This window comes from Myotis daubentonii, chromosome 16 (assembly GCF_963259705.1).
Source record: "Myotis daubentonii chromosome 16, mMyoDau2.1, whole genome shotgun sequence".
NCBI classification, from domain to species: domain Eukaryota; kingdom Metazoa; phylum Chordata; class Mammalia; order Chiroptera; family Vespertilionidae; genus Myotis; species Myotis daubentonii.
In genome coordinates, this window is record NC_081855.1 from 50,351,057 (window position 1) to 50,368,601 (window position 17,545).

At 38.2% G+C, this 17,545-nt stretch overlaps 1 protein-coding gene across 2 annotated transcripts in view; it reads right to left on the bottom strand.

Annotated features, from left to right (window-relative positions):
- The window catches only part of LOC132219025 (ABC-type organic anion transporter ABCA8-like), a 57,181-nt gene that overhangs the window by 28,879 nt on the left and 10,757 nt on the right, over nucleotides 1–17,545 (bottom strand). Inside the window, exons 5-16 of one of the 2 annotated variants that reach the window (XM_059671014.1) lie at nucleotides 14,388–14,494; nucleotides 13,310–13,536; nucleotides 12,643–12,784; nucleotides 12,165–12,350; nucleotides 10,784–10,931; nucleotides 6,619–6,787; nucleotides 4,565–4,623; nucleotides 3,444–3,554; nucleotides 2,236–2,411; nucleotides 1,639–1,758; nucleotides 1,258–1,396; nucleotides 560–650 (exon numbers count right to left, since the gene is read on the bottom strand). In XM_059671014.1, coding sequence (XP_059526997.1) covers nucleotides 560–650; nucleotides 1,258–1,396; nucleotides 1,639–1,758; nucleotides 2,236–2,411; nucleotides 3,444–3,554; nucleotides 4,565–4,623; nucleotides 6,619–6,787; nucleotides 10,784–10,931; nucleotides 12,165–12,350; nucleotides 12,643–12,784; nucleotides 13,310–13,536; nucleotides 14,388–14,494 — 1,675 coding nt within the window. The remainder of the gene's footprint in view (nucleotides 1–559; nucleotides 651–1,257; nucleotides 1,397–1,638; nucleotides 1,759–2,235; nucleotides 2,412–3,443; nucleotides 3,555–4,564; nucleotides 4,624–6,618; nucleotides 6,788–10,783; nucleotides 10,932–12,164; nucleotides 12,351–12,642; nucleotides 12,785–13,309; nucleotides 13,537–14,387; nucleotides 14,495–17,545) is intronic. The other variant, XM_059671015.1, reaches the window with a different exon arrangement.

Here is a 17,545-nt window from a genome sequence, read left to right on the forward strand (position 1 = left end):
AAAGAACAAGAGGGAAGAGGAGGAGCCAGGGGAAAGAGGAGAAACAAGGAGTCTGCTTAAGAGACTGTTAAAACCCTGGGTGAGAGACGATGAGATTGTGAAATACAATGTCAGTCGAGAAAGTTCCCTTAATACATACCTTTCTTACCAAATAATGTGTTGTGGATATATTTTCTATCACATTTATCTAAACTTTTTTGTTATCTTATATCCTTTTTAAAAAATATTTTTATTGATTAAGTTATTACATATGTGTCCTTATACCCACATTATCCCCCCTTTATCTTATATTCTCAATCTCTAAAATCTGCCAATCAATAACTCATATACTCATACTATATACTCCATATATCTGTATCTGTATAACTCTATCTCTAATCTCTCTCTATATCTGGCTATACATCTCCTTATTTTTAGTTGTGTATATGTGTATATGTGTATACATCAACATCTGTATATAATAATCAAAGGTTTCCTTGTGTGCTGTGATGTGTTGCTCTAAGCATCATGTCTTGAATTAGCCCATTTCTCATTCTCCAGCCTCCCCAAGTGGCCATACCTTAAGTGATACCCAATCCCCCATTTCTTCTTTAGAAACAGACTTGAGCCTGCACACTTCAGCTTCCCTTTGGAGAGAAACACTTTCCTGTCTGAAAGGGAAGAAGCAAAGAAGAAAGTTTGTTAGGAAGTTGACTGTTCTTTCCCCCCAAAAGATAGGTCATTGTCTGCGTGATCCAACTCTAATTCAGTAGCTTCTATATTTTCACATACAGGGTTTCATAAAAACTCATTGAAATAGACACATTTTAATCTTATTTATATACTTTAGACTGTTGTTTTCCCTTCCAGCCAGTCAGAGAGATTATGCGGATAAATCTTTCAATATAGAGAATCATCACATTATACATTTTAATGGACCAAACATCAAAATTGTTTGACTATTTCAAGTTGATTTCCTTCAATTTTGAGTAAAAGGACCAACCAATGCCTTTGAATATAGACCCTTCCTTCAAAATAAGTGAGTTTCCTGGCAGATTGTACCTCCATGTAATCAAAGGGTACAAAATCCGAGGACATACATAGAAGTGGTTGGGAGTAAGACTCTTGGGCCAGTTCATATCATTGCCAGCTGTTCCAATGGCTGGATAGAGCTGGGTGACCAGGTTACAAAAAACAGCTGCTGAGCATATAATCAATCCATATTTCCCAACTCTCATCAAGTCTTCATCATGACACTTAAAGGAAACCGGCACTTACCAGCCAGGATGTCAGCTTCGTCCATGAACTGGGTACTGAACACGATCACACGGTCCATTTTCCGCTCCTTCAGCAAGTTCCACACTTGATGCCTTGAAAAGGGATCCAACCCAGCAGTTGGTTCATCCAATAGGAAAATCTACAGTGGAGGGGTGTATACTAAAGGATCTTTCCATAAAGTATATAGTTCTTCCAGAAAACACGTTGAAACCATGTTATTTATATTTCAAAGATCATTATGGTTAGGATTTTGTTTTTATACATAATGTCCCATCATAAATATTTTATCACAGATGTCCTTTGCAAAGAAAAGGTTGGAACTACTATGGAAAGTTTTAATTTTAAAAATTTTAATCCATCTCTAAATTTCATCTTATTTACCTGAGGATCTCCTAAAATGGCAATTCCAAAAGTGAGTTTTCTTTTCTGTCCACCACTTAAGTTTTGAGCAAGGACGTCTTCAATACTGTCCATTTGCAACTCCCGCACAACTCTTTGTATCTAACCAAATGACAACATTTGTGTCATGATACAAGATTCCTTTCTGTTTTTATTTTTACATTGATAAATACAAGGCAGGAAAGTGTAATGGTTAAAAGCATGCATTCTGAGCCAGATTGACTAGCTTTGAATACCACTCCACATTAACTAGCTGCATAGTCCTGGTCAAGTTACTTGCTCTCTTAAACCTCAGTTTCCACATATGTAAAATGGGAGTAATAATAGCACCTATCTTATAGAGTTGTTATGGGAAATAAATGAATTAGTATATTTCAAGTTAAGGATAACGGTTGGCATATAAATTATACATAAATGTTAGATAACCATTTAACTCAGATAAATACCTAAATTAGATTTTTTTGTTCAATTTCATACGACTTTGCTCAAAGATAATTTAATGAAAGCATAAGAACTCAGTGCAAATAGACTTAACCCTCTCGTTTTGACCAATACATTAGTTCTGATATCTTTATGTACCTCTTGTTCCACTTCCTGTGGTGGAATCCCTTTTATCTTAGCAAAGAGTCTGAGATTTTCTCTTACAGTGAGGTAGTCAAATTGCACATTGGACTGTGGGCAAATTCCAGTGAGCTTGCTGATATTTTCTAGGTCAGCCATTTCTGAAAGTTTATTACTATACATGGTGACGGAACCTATAACAAAGATTAAAAGTTAACATCAGTTATACTTAAGATATTTTTCTAAATGAAAAGCCACTACAGAGTTATTTATTACATTCTAGATAATATGGTTTTATCTTCAAGGTTTATACAACTCAGGTATTGTGAACTTCCATTTTAGCTGTGTGGTGTATGGGGTGGGAGAAAGGTCCCTTCTGCAGTTTTTTCCATTAAGATGTAGTCTACTTATTCTCCCCTCATAGTTAGGTGTGGTGCTATGATAAAGGGAATTTTAGCAGATGTGATATAAGCAGGGATTGCGAAGTGCCTCCCCCCTGGGGTTGTGCTCTCTTTGCTTCTGGAGTCATGGGCATCACTGGATGAAGAATCCCTAACTAGATTCCTGGGGGATGTAGAAAGAGAGGTGCTGTGGTCTTAACTAGAGCCCCACATGTGTGAGTAAGGCTATGCTAAAGCGTTCAGCCCCAGCTATTTTAATCCAGACAGAAAAACCACCAGCCAACCCACAGAGTAATGAGAAATAAGCAAACATTTTTATTTTAAGCTATTAGCTTTGGGAATGCTTGTTGTGCAGCAAAAGCTAACAGATACAAGTTGGAATGCCAAAGGACCATGTAAATAATGATCATGAAATAATCAAATTCCATATATACCCATTAAGTATTGCATACCTCTATAGAATACTATAAATTAACTTCCGTTTATTTCTGGTAATCTGTGTTTGTGATTAATGATCAAAAGAACTTATTATTATTATTTTAAAATATATTTTATTGATTTTTTTTACAGAAAGGAGGGGAAAGGCATAGACAGTTAGAAACATTGATGAGAGAGAAACATTGATCAGCTGCCTCCTGACCCCCTCCCTCCCAACGGGGCTGTGCCTGCAACCAAGATACATGCCCCTGACTGGAATCGAACCTGGAACCTTTCAGTCCACAGGTCGACGCTCTATCCATTGAGCCAAACCAGCTAGGGCAATAACTTATTATTAACAGCTGATTTGTTTGTCAGCCTGACTTTGGGGGAGAAGAACCCTCTTACCTTTGGTGGGAACAGATAACCCACTAAGAATGTTCAATAGTGTTGATTTTCCAGCTCCACTGTGACCAAGTATTGCAGTGATTTGGCCTTCATATATGTCAAATGCCAGATCTAGGAAGAAAAAAGAAAAGGAAAGACGGCTGGGAGAAAGGAAGGAAGGAAAAGAGGTAGGGAGGTAGGAAAAAAACTACAAATTTATTGTGGAGCTAAAATTTGTCTTTTTTATTTCCTTGAATGGCCATGTTTTCTATATATAAATATATTAGGTTGTTAAACTCAAAGTAAAAAAAAAAATGCTTTTATAAATTTATATGTGCATTCCATTTTGAAAATTTGAAATTATTTGTTTTAAAACCAAGAAACATCTTATACGCTTAAGTTCATTGATATTGCCTGGTATATGGCAGGTGAATGTTAATATTTATAGACTAAATGTTAATTTAGGCAATAAATGATAGATTAATAGTTCAGTAAATTGTTATATGGATAAAAATCCTTTCATGTATATGACATTTTTGCACAAAATAACAATAGCAATATCTACAATAGCTTTAGAATTACCGAAGAAAAATTTGAGTTTGTAGAAAACAACCCAGAATAGCTTTAGGCTACCTCAGTATGAGACTGTATATCTCTCAAAGACATATATAATTTGAAAACACAATCAATTTTTTCTTTTATATAGTAGAAGTAATTGTTAGAAAGGAAATTTTATCATATGGCTAAATAACTAATTTCACATCTGAAATAGCACCAGTAATTGTTCACCAAGAGCAAAAACAAGAGTGAAAATCAAAAGTATTCCTATATAATAAAAGGCTAATATGCAAATAGACTGAACGGCAGAACAACTGTTTGCATTGACGCACACTGACCACCAGGGGGCAGGGGCTCAACGCAGGAGCTGCCCCTGGTGGTCAGTACACTCCCACAGGGGGAGTGCTGCTCAGCCACAAGCCAGGCTCAAGGCTGGCAAGCTTAGGGCAGTGGTGGGAGCCTCTTCAGCCTCTGCTTCAGCTCTAAGGATGTCCGACTGAGGGCGCAGGATGGGCTGAGGGACCCCAGGGTGCACAAATTTTGTGTACCAGGCCTCTAGTATCAATTTAATAACTAAATAGTACCTTTCAAAGCTTCTATTTTATCAGGCTTTCCTTTATATTCTTTTGTAACATTTCTGATTCTAAAAAAGAAAAAGAAAAAGAGGTTTCAAGTTATGACAATTTTCTTCAGTTGGTAATTCTAAGTTTGGTTGACATGATTTATGAATCTGCCCCCTTCAGTACATAGAAAAGCTGGGAATTTACTCTCTGGCAATCATGCTTGTGTGTGAGAATCAACAAAGGTATTTTCCCCCAGCCTTGGCTGCACACTAGCTTCACCTGGGAAGTTTTTTTAAAATATATTTTATTGATTTCAGAGAAGAAGGGAGAGGGAGTGAAAGATAGAAACATCAATGATGAGAGAGAATCATTGATTATCTGCCTCTTGTACCCCCCCGCACTGGAGATTGAGCCCGTAACTTGGGCATGTACCCTGACTGGGAATAGAGCCATGACCTTCTGGTTCATAGATCAGCATTCAACCACAGAGCCACGCAGGCTGGGACACCTGCCAAGTTTTAAAATTTCCCTATGCTTGGAACACATCACCAGATAATATTATTCCAATGACTGAGGTGGAACCTTACATTACTATTGAAAAACAGGATCATCTCTAAACTGCAAAGCCAAAGAAGCTAGACCAAGAGGTAACACAGGCATCCTTTCCTGAAGGGCTCATTGTGAACTATTGACTCAGGCTGGAGATACCTTTGGTTAATTTGAGTCAAGGTCAGGGTGGAGTAAGGGAGAGAGGCAAAGATCACAACAGTGAGAGCAGTGGGTTTTACAGTCCTACCCACCTGAGCTCACCCCAGCTAGAACATTTAGTAGCTCTGTTACCTTAGCCAATGTACATATTCTGGGTAAATTTTGGCTTTTGTAACCTAATAATCTGGAGTGCTTTAGGGCTGTGTTGAAGGATGAGTAAAATATTTCATCTTGCATGCATAGTGCTTGGTTCTTGGTAAGTATTCAGTAAACATTAGATGATATTGGTTTATGATGATGATTATGGTAATAGAAAGGAATGGAATTAGCATGCTGGGTGCTATAATAGATCTGGAATCCTAGGCATTTTAACTATTTTATTTTATCAGGTACATATCCATAAACTGAATCAAATTTACATTTCTTATTTTGTCATCTATTCATCAAACAATCCAGGTTCCATTCATATTGAACTGTTTAGATTTTCTCATTTCTGTTTTAATCCCATTTTACCACCATTCTACATAGATCTTATAGTTGAGTGAGCTGCTAAAGAGATAGAAAAATTAAACATATAAACACATCAACTAAAGTCATTGTTTTGCTCCCAGTTGATCTGCTGGAGGTTAAACCTAATTTGGGTCACATGAAAAATATAAGTATGGAAGATAAATATGGGACAGATTAAAATAAAAAATGAAATAGTTCTAGAAGCTCTGTAGTCTGGAGTAATCTGAGACAGTTCATAGAAGACTGACATATATGCTGGACATGGATGAATAAAATTTGAATAGTCAGGGATGTTGAGAAATTTCTTCCTAATTTTTTATTTGAAAATAAAAGTTACTAGCACGGAACAAAGCACATTCTAAAAGGCACTTCTCCCTCAATTCCCTTTGTGACTATCTCTAGGTCTTCTCTTCCTTCCTCTTCCCTACTCTTTCATCTTCTTTGAAAGGGCAATAAATAGAAAAGAGAAGTTTAAAAAATTGTGAGAGAAAAATAGGGACTATAATAAACAAGATGGGAGCAATGTGTGAATAAATGAGTCCAGGCAAAGAAAAGAGTGAGGTTGAGGCTCAGGTCGGAGAAGACAACAGATAGAAGATTAAGAATCCAGATGAGTGTTCTGTCAAATTATCTTTGTGGGTGAAATCTCAGTTTGTATTTAATGTAAATGTCAATAATATAAGACAAAAAAAGGTAAAGGAATTTTTTTTCAGCTTGAAGTGGGAAGTGATGAATGTAGCATGGATGAGGTTCGATGGGAGTCATCTATAGGGCCACTAGAGAGAACTTGGCTTCTTTCAGGTGTGAACTACTAGCTCCTCATTCTTTGGCCTGTTCTCCATCTGCATCCTTGTTACCTGATGGCTTCTTTCCCATGGAATTCTGGAGACACTGGTTCAAAAGAGTCATTAGATGAAGGATCAGAACATATTTCATCTTCAAGAGCCACATGATCAGCATTATGTTGTCGTGACCAAAATGAGGACTTCAGGAAAAACAAGGGTGAATATTGATGTCCATATTCATCTATGTGGCCAGGAGACAGATTCTGGGTCAATCACCATGTTAAGGGAGAGAGTCACCCCAATGCAGCATAGCAATGCAACCTTTCTGCCAATAAACTTGAAACATGGTCAACACACAAAAAAATACATGTTTGGATATATGTAGCTTCTTAAGGAGAAAAAAGATCACTAAGATATCTCTCTATTATAATTATTTTTCCTCTGGGAAGAACTGAAGCTGTGACTTTAAAAAATTCTGGAGGAACTTAAATAAATGTTAAGACTCTTTTTAACCTCAAGAACATCAGATATTGCAAGACAAATGCAAGATAGGTTGGGCATGCTGAACTCTATCAACACTGGCAAGGAGGAAGAACTTGAGGACTGACTATTGCATATAAAACAACAAATATTGCAAGAGAAGATTGATTAGGATTTAACAAAAGTAATTGACAGAATGGGAGAGAATGGGGCAAGAGAACTTATTGAAATTGAACACAGAGTGGAATTTCAAAAGCTAATCTGTATTTATGCCTTATCTCAACTCCAAATTATAACATTGCTCTGAAGCAAATTTATGATCTGCATTAAGAATGCATTATCCATGAAGCTCTTTCTGGAAATGAATCCACAGTATATTTGCATTTAATTATCTCTTCTGTTTTCCAATATGTTAATGGACATTATGAAATGGAAGAATTATTTTTCTCTAATATTCTGCAACTGGCTTCCACTGTAAGATTGATGGGTTTTCAAACTTCTGTGTACTTTTCACATGTTCAGGCATTCATCCACGCAATAAATATATACCGACCACTCCCTACATACCTGTCGTAGGTATATTATTAGTTAGTACCCATCTTTTCTCCTGAATTAGGAAGCCTAGCAAATAAAAGCATGTAGCTTAATTGAATACATTCTGCCATGAGATTTATTAATAAATGATTCTATCATTTTATCTAGTTAATTTTCCTTTCTCACATTGATACTTCTTATCTTTAAAAGAATTTCTAACAAAGTCAACTTGTTTAAATTCAGGATTAAACTCAGTCTTTTCTTTTCTTTTTTTTTTGAGAGAGAGAGAGTGGGAGGGAGGAGAGAGAGAGATAGAAACATTGATGGGAGAGAAACATCAATCAGCTGCCTCCTACAGGCCCACTACTGGGGTTCAAGCCCACAGCTCAGCCAAATGCCATGACAGGGAATCAAACCAGTGACCTCTTGGTTCATGGGTTGATATTCAACCACTGAGCCATACCAGGCTAAATTCAGTCTTAATGAATGGATGGTACAACTAATTCCAACTCTATAATAAATGTATGAGCCAAAAAGTGTAGATCCTGACATCTATTTTTCTGGGCTCTTCTAGAAGGCAGAGGTAGTTCTTGTTCTTGAAGGATTACCTAAAACAGCACGATCAAGTCACTGCTTCAAGACCATGTTGTGCATTTTCAGTCTCACTCCCTTCCCTTCTTCCCTTTCTACCAATGTTTAGTCACTGGTGACATTTATACCCACTCAGTGTGTTTATGCCATTAGTGACTTTCATAATTTTTCCAGCTTTACTGAATTACGATCAACAAATAAAAATTATATACACTGAGTGGCCAGATTATTATGACCACCCCATCAGTACTTCGTTGGACCACATTTTGCCTTCAATACTGCGGCAATTCTTCTTGGCATTGACTCCAGGAGATGTTGAAAGGTGATGCGAGGAATCTGAGACCACTGATGAATAGCCTGTCCAGTTCTGTGAGATTTGATGGTTGTGGAACCAGCTGCCTGATAGCTCTTTTAACTTCGTCCCATAAATGCTCAATTGGATTGAGATCTGGTGATTGTGGGGGCCACCTAAGCAAGGTAAAGTCTCCCTCATGTTCTTGAAACCACTCCTGCACAATATGAGCACCATGGCATGGCACATTGTCTTGTTGGAAGAAGCCATCTCCATTGGGATACGCCATCAACATGATAGGATGAACTTGATCAGCAATTATACTTAGGTATGTTGTGCTATTCAGACGTTGTTCCACACAAATTAAAGGGCCCAAATCATGCCAGGGAAACATGCCCCAAACCATAACACTGCCCCCACCAGCTTGAAGGGTTGTATTCATGCATGTGGGGGTGCATGCTTTCATGCTGTTTCCACCAAATTCTCACTCTGCCATGTGCATGATGCAACTGGAAACGTGATTCATCGGACCACATGACTTCTCTCCAATGCTTGACTGTCCAATCCTTGTGTTCTGTGCGAATTGGAGACTTTTTATCTTGGTAACTGCAGACAGCAAAGGTGTTCGAACAGGCCTTCGGCTTCCATATCCCATACGATGCAGTGTACGGCTAATTTGCCTACAAACGTCAGGTGGTCACAATAATCTGGCCACTCGGTGTATATATTTAAGGTGCTCAATGTGATGTTCTGTGAAATAATGACTGGGGGTGGGTGGGTAGAGACTGGGGGCGATAAAGAGTCGGGGGACCAAAAGGGGTGAAATGGGAGCTATCTATAATACTATCAACAATAAAAACTATATTAAAAATAAAGTGGTAAAACCTGAAAAAATTATCACCATCAAGCTAATTAACATATCCATCACTTCACATCATTTCTATTTCTCTCTCTCTCTGTGTGTGTGTATTGAAAGAACACTTGAGATCTAGCTTAGCAAATGTCAAGCATAAAATACATTATTACTAACTATAGTTACCATGATGTAAATTAGATCTCCAGAAATTCATCTTATAAATAAAAACGTGTACCCCGGAACCAATATCTCTCCTTTCTCCACTCACCCCTGTCCCAAAACCCTGGTAACCAGCATTTGACTCTCTGTTACTGTTAGTTTAACATTTTTTAGATTCCATGTATAAGTGAGATGCAGTATTTGTCTTTCTGTGTCTGAATATTTCACTTAGCATAATGCCATCTACGCTCATTCACCCATGTTGTTGTAAATGGCAACATTTCTTTCTTTCTTTTTTTAAAGGCTGGATAATATTGCATGATAGATAGATAGATAGATAGATAGATAGATAGATAGATAGATAGATAGATAGACATACAGACAGCACATTTTCTTTATCTATTCACCCACTGATGAACACTTAGGTTGTTTCCATATCCATATCTTGGCTACTCTGAATAATGTTTCAATGACCATGGGAGTACAGATATCTCTTTGAGATAGTGATTTTATTTCCTTTGGATATATACTCAAATATATAAATGGATTAAGTATAATAAAGGCCTTTGGTGTTCTGTTTGGAATGGGAAATGCAGAGGTGACACAGCCCCTGCCTTTCATTATAAAAGGAGGAAGGAAAAATGCAGCAGTATTTCAGCTGCAAGTACTTACTAAGTCCCTGGCATGCACCAGGCACTGAGGTGGGTGCTTGGGGTTTATCTGGGAACAAAACAGAGCCCTGCTTTTGTGGCACTCATATTCTTTTGTGTTGCAGGTTGATAAAAATGAGGATTGATCACCTATTGACTTTCCTATTGTGAAACTATGCGGAGATCTTTTTGAAATAGTGGTGCCCTCATCCCACCACTGATAAAATGAATTATAATCTCTTGGAGTTGAGCTGGGCTTAGAAGGTTTTTCAAGTTCCCCAGGTGGTTCTGATGTACAGCCAGGGCTCAGAACCACTGAGCTAAATAGTTAGACAAAGCAGCTATAAATTTCCATGACTAAGTACCTAGCCAGACCCACTTCGGAACTAGCTTCCTAAGCATCTCTTAAAAAAGAAACAAGCCACACACAGAGTAGAGTGAAGTTCAGATACAGGCTCATCATTCCATAAGCAAAATTCAGGCTTTAGTTCTGACCAGTCAAAACAGCCAGAGAGAAATAAAGAACTGATTTTGTCACTGGCAATAACCTTGTTGACTTCAATGACCTTGATGCACAAGATAGTTCTTTAAATAAAAACAACACGTGTTAGGAGATTCATTTTAGGAAATGAAATTATTTAAATGATGTTTGATTTTAATAATGTCACTACTCACTTGGCAAAATTTTTTCAAAATAAATCGTCAATGCCAGGTAGAGGAAAATATCGAAAACCAACATAAAATGCGCTGCTATTATTTGACTTGAGTAGTTTGAAAAAGCAGGAAATGCATTGGAATTCACATCATAGTCCACACGTAAAAGCTGAAAATTAAAAGGTAATTCATTAAAGAAAATTAGGCTTATGATAAATGTTAAAACAGGTTTAGCATAAAAAATAAAATATGCCACTCTTTGCCCCATACCGGGAATACAAAGTTGAATAAAACTGACTACTTTACTGTCAAATCTATTGGAAAGCATGCACACGGGAACAACTACAATGGAAGTTTTAAAATATGTTCCCAATGAAATGGGAGTGTTAGGAGGAGGTAGAGGAGTATGGGAAAAGATGACATTTGAGATCTGCCTTCAATAAATCTTTTCCAAATAGAACATGGAAGGAAGGTGTGGTGTTCTTTGAAAATGTCTCCTGAGAGAGAATTCATGCTCTTGGAAAGATCGCTGGTGTGTTGAAGAAGAATGAGCGTGTTGGTCTATAATGTTCAAGCTAATGAGTACTTTATAGCAAGCTGTCCTTGTGTTCAGCACTAAATAACGGGCCTGTAATGAGTGACATGACCATTAATTGGAAGAATGGCAAAGTAAGTTCAATGAGAGAATCAGATCAAGAGAATTGACATTTTATGAACAGAAATGTAATTTACTAAATGCATTTTTAAGGTCTTTTTAACTTTGACTTTTCTTTTCTTGAATGGTTTCTACAATTATGCGTGCTGTTCAATTACTAAGTCAAAATATGAACTGGAAGATTTATTTAGTATTAGATTTGTGACATCTTGTCCATATTTAATTGGCTACCAAAATAACACTCCAAGAATTATATATTGGCCTTCCATTTTTTCACTCACCCATGGTTTATTTTACTGGGCTAAGTGCTGTGAAAGCTTTTAAAACCTCACAAATAGTCTTTATTAGGATTTTATACCTTATAATACTGAGCATAGAAATGACTACAGACAGTTAAATTCCAGAGAGGGGACAAACATAAGGTTCATACACAGCAAAATAATAGTTTATGTTTTATTGAAATATAATTTATTTTATTTTATAGTCTCGTGTTCTGAGATTTGAGTTGCTCCTATAAGTCAGTGCATAGAGCATTCTAATTGTTGTGTTTAAGGCGATTATTATGCCTAATCTCACCAGGATGCAGTGTGTAGACACTTATCTATGTTTTCATAGTAAATGTAACAAAAATTTCAGATGCTAGTGTTTGATTTTTAATAAAGTAAATAATGTGATACCAAAAACAAAATCCCAGAGAAGAAAGATGGTTCACAAATGCCATTAATAAGTAATTAGATGGCTTCTCACCTGGGTCATTCCAAGCATGAAGGCAAAGGGGCTGAGAAAACCCAATATCCACTCCAAGGATGCAGGAAGATGCCTGTACAAGACCGTGAATCCTAGACTTCCCCAAAAGACAGTGAGAAGGAACACGACCAGGCCAGTGAGGAATGGTTTCTTTATTAAGACGCTCATTAGAAAAGCCAAAGCTATCTACAGGGAGAGAAGACTAGGTTGGTTTATGTTTCTCTATAAATTATTCCTAACAGAATAACATAAGAAATTGAATATATAAAATTAGCATTATGTTAATAGTCTATGTATAAAATACAAAAAGATGATCTGAAATTTGCAGTACAAACTGGCATTACAGGTCACATACCAGTCTGCAGACTTCCATGCAAACAGAGCAGGCAGAGAAGAAGAGGGATATGTAAACAACAACCTATTTGAAAACCAACACTCAATCTTGTCAGATGGGAAAACGTGTAATTCACCAACTCACCAAAGACAATCCATAGAGGAAAAAGAGAGTGAAGACCACCATGAAGCCAGTCCAAATGACAAATTGGATAGATTTTATAATAAGCACCAATAAAAGCGTAGTGATGAAGATGAAACCAGCATAGAGCAAACCCCAGGAGAGCCTAATGTGGAAACAAAATGTTATTTTAGTATTTCATGTTACATTGGAAAGGAACTACGGTGGATTCAAACATACCTGGAAGAACTCAATTTGTGACATTTTAAATTCCAATTACCCAGCACCTATATACCATCCTGTTCTGCCAGTTTGCTCCCTCAAGTATATCCATCATTCCTGATCTCCAAAGGGGCTTCTGATCTCTGACCTCTTCTTTTCCCCTTTCAGCCTCACCCTGGCTTGCATTCCCCTTCTGGCCTAGGCATTGTCATTTATCACTTCTACCACACTCTTTCCTGTAGACTCAGTGGCCATCCCCCAGGACCCCTGTTTTGCAATCTCCCCAAAAACCCAAACCTGATATTCTCTCTTCTAGGTGCATAGTAACCCCTAGCCTCAGCCTCACAAGCATTCCACTAAGGACAATGTATCCCATTCATAGGAAAAAAGGTAGAAAGTCATTACATTTGCATAATGAAGTCCACTTTCCCTAAACTCCTACCTTTATTTATTGGTACACTTGACTCACCAGAATGCTGAATGTCGAAGACCCATCATTGTCATCAAACCCTTCATCCTTTTCCTCTCTCTTGTAACATTAATAGAAGCATAATAAATGAATGGGGAAAAGGAAATAATGTAGAAGAAAAGGTAGAGATCCATGGTTGTCCCGTCTTGACTCATGAAGGGATGTATCTTCATATTTTTTCCAGTAACTGACATCAATTCCTCCATCACTGAGTGATTTGTTGTGATCTGAAGAAAGACAGTGACTTGTATATTCATGGATGACAGGCTCCGTTTTCTTTCAATCATCTCTTTTACTATGAACACGTAATGGGTCTGTGTGGAGCTGATGCTAGCCCAACTTTTCACTTCCCTGTTCCGCCCCTGGCCCGCTTGGAGCCTCCACTCCAGGCATCCGGAGCTGTACACAGTTCCCCAAATTTGCTATGTGCTTTATCGCCTCCCTGCCTAACCTGCCTGGTGTTTTGCTTGCAATGTCTTTATGGCATTATCTATTCAGCAAACCTCTTCCCTCAAGCTTCAGGGTAAAATGTCCTTTCAATGAGGCATTCTGCCATGGCGTCGTAGGCCGGGAAGCTTGTGCTCATTTACCTGGAAGGACTTTATGAACACCTCCATGACAGCCTACTTCTCCTCTTCCAAGAATTTAATTCTAGGCCTGGCTTCCTGAGAAGGTGTCTTTTCCACGGAGAAAATTTCTACTTATATATATCTTCTATGGCACGTGGCAACTTAAGTAAACTTTGTTGTAAGGAAACCGGTGAGTAAATGAAAGAACAAGGCTATTGATTTATATTTTCTTTGATGAAACTTTAAAAACATTGATTTGAGAGAGAGGAAGGCAGAAGGAGAGAGAGAGAGAAACATCGATTGGTTGCCTCCTGTACATTCCAACCAGGGATGGAACCCGCAACCTAGGTATGTGCCCCAACCAGAATTGATCCTGTGACCTTTTTGGTGCACAGGATGACACTCCAACCGACTGAGCCACATGGACCAGAGCTGATGAAATTTTTGATGCTTCTAATACCATTAATCTGCGTTGAACACTAGTTTGCATTGGACATTTTTGTACTCACTTCTATAATAGCTGCATTAATGGCAGCTTGAAGAGCCACAAAGCCTCTCTTCCAGGATATTGTAACTCCACAGTCAATATCTTCCCAATATATTTCATAACAATGAGCTTTAAGGGAAAAATGTATAACTGTTTTAAGAAATTATTTTCTATCCCACAGTTATAAAGACATTGCCCAATACTGACTTCTGAAAAGTTTAGAGGCATATATTTTTCTCATTTAATTTTTCATCAGGAATTATCATTTCACAAGAAATAATTTCATTTTGTTCTTTATGGAACGACAATTTTCCTCACACTGACTGACCCGCAATGTCTTCCATGTCTCTCTCTTCTGCTTCACTGATCTACCTGTCTATTACTATGATAGCAGCACAGTGTTAATTACTTGTAACTTCATTCTTTTCTAAAGAGCATCTTGGCTATTCTGTGCCCCTTTTAGAGGTATATTTTAGAATAAATATATACATTTATATTTAAACATCTGTTATGATTTTGATTGAAATACAATAGGTTCCTGAAGAAATCTGGTCAGAATTCATATCTGCAATAAATAAATTATAAACATGCAATATATGTATACACGCATATATACCTAGACACAAAATTCGTGCACAGGGGAGGGTGTGTTCCTCAGCCTGGACTGCACCCTCTCCAATTTGGGACCCCTCAAAGGATGTCCTACTTCCAGTTTACAGGGATCGGGCCTAAACCAGCAGTCGGACAGCCCTCTCGCAATCCGGGACTCCTGGCTCCTAACCGCTCACCTGCCTGCCTACCTGCCTGATTGCCTCTAACCACTCTGCCTGCCGGCCTGCTCGCCCCCAACTGCCCCTCCCCCCACTGCCGGCCTGCTTTCCTCCAAATGCTCCCCCGCCAGCCTGATCACCCCAAACTTCTCCCCCCGCTGTTGGCCTGCTTGCCCCTACCTTCCCTCCCCACTGGTCTGCTCATCCCCAACTGTCCCCCTACTGGCCTGCTCACTCTAAACTGCCCCTCCCCCTGCTGTCCTGATCACCTCCAACTGACCCCCACTGATGGCCTGCTTGCCCCCAACTGGCCCCCCTGCTGGTCTGCTTACCCCCAATGGCCCCGCCCCCCACCAGCCTGATTACAACTGCCCTCCCCTCTTGGCCTCTAACCGCCTCTACCTTGGCCCCACCACCATGGCTTTGTCCAGAAGAACATCTGGAAGGTCTCCTGGAAGGTCTCCCAGTCTAATTAGCATATTACTCTTTTATTAGTATAGATATATTTGTCTGTAAATATGGTTATGATTGCAGATATGAGTAGGACCAGGTAAAATTTTATAGAATGGGCCTTTTATTGCAGATGGTTTGCCATGTATGCAGTTTTTCTAAAGAAGTAAAAATTACTTTAAAAAATGTTTCAGGAAGACTTTGAGAAATTTACAGTATCTGCTTTTATTCCAAGAAAGTTGTCACTTTTATGCCAGAAAGAGAATTATTTGTATGCTTTGTATGACAGCATTGGGCCACTGTGACTGGGGGGCACTTAGCTTGACTTGAGAGTAATTATCTTGCTCACTGGCTGGGAGGGAGGGTGTGTGGCAGAGGAGATAAATACTTAGTTCTGGATTATTCATAGATTGCTGACTTTCTGGATTGATTGTGCAAGCCCTTCCTTTTATTAATGTCCACCTTCTGTTGACAGACATCTACCCTGGGAGAGAAATGAGATGAAACTCTCTTTCTTGTCATTGTAAAAAGCATTTGAATTCTTAAGGTGTGATAAGGCCACCCAGCCATCCACAGTCAAGGTACACATTTTCATGGAGGATGTTCCCACTCTTGAATAAGTTAAAACAATTTTTTTCTTTTAATTTAAACTTTCTTCTATAACTGTTTTCTTGTTACTTAAAAGCTAGTTTTTTTGAAACTGCTTCCAAGCTTTTCAAGCTGTATATGTCCTTGGAATGAATTTATAAATAAGAATTGAGCCCAGCCGGTGTGACTCAGTGGTTTAGCATCGACCTATGAACCAGGAAGTCACAGTTTGATTCCAGGTCAGGCCACATGTCCGGGTTGTGGGCTTGATCCCCAGTACAGGGCGTGTAGGAGGCAGCCGATCAATGATTCTCTCTCAACATTGATGTTTCCATCTCTCTTCCTCTCCCTTCCTCTCTGAATCAGTAAGAATATATGTTAGAAAGAGAGAGAGAGAAGAGTATATATGTTTGTAAATAAGAAAACATGTATTTGATGCTCTTAGAAAGTCTTATTTTTTTTCATTAAAACTTGTGCAGTATAGGGAACTCCATAGATTCTCTTAATTTGAAGGAAGTTAGAGGGAAAGGTACTAATTCAGAGTTCCTTGGGAAAATGTGTCACTTATAAATTTTTTATGTTTATTTTTTTTAAATCAAAAATGGAAATATTTTCTATTCAGAAAATCTATTTGGATCTAAATATTTTCTATAATTTTAACCCCAAAATATCAATTTAAATATTTTAAAAATGGTTGGGATGTTTGTTTGTTTTTAAATAAGTTAGGTTACTGGAGTTCTACATGTTACTGGATCACCTGGGGTAATTTTCTGATTGGAAAATTAAGAATTATAGTCAGAGAAGAGGACATGAGAATTTTTAAAGAACATATTCAATTTACTTTAGAAGCCGAACCTCTCTTATCATGTGACTTGTTTTGTATGTTTGTTAAACTATATTATCACATAAGCATTGCTGCTATTGGGACAAACAGTGACAGTTGATTTGGGTCATTTGAATGTCCACTGTCTGTTTTATTTTTTAAATTTTTTAAAATATGTTTTATTGATATTTTACAGAGAGGAAGGGAGAGGGATAGAGAGTCAGAAACATCGATGAGAGAGAAACATCGACCAGCTCCCTCCTGCGCACCTCCTACTGGGGATGTGCCCGCAACCAAGGTACATGCCCTTGACCGGAATCGAACCTGGGACCCTGCAGTCCGCAGGCCGACGCTCTATCCATTGAGCCGAACCAGTTTGGTCCACTGTCTGTTTTAATTTGTCTGTTCGTTTTGACTCTGTCATATGCACAAACTTCAGTGGAGGTCATGAGAACCTATTATTTTTGCCTGCTCCCTCCTTTACTTTGGAAATATTCTTTTTTACTCAGAGGGACCTTAACTTTGATGTAAGGGATTGTTTCCGTTGCC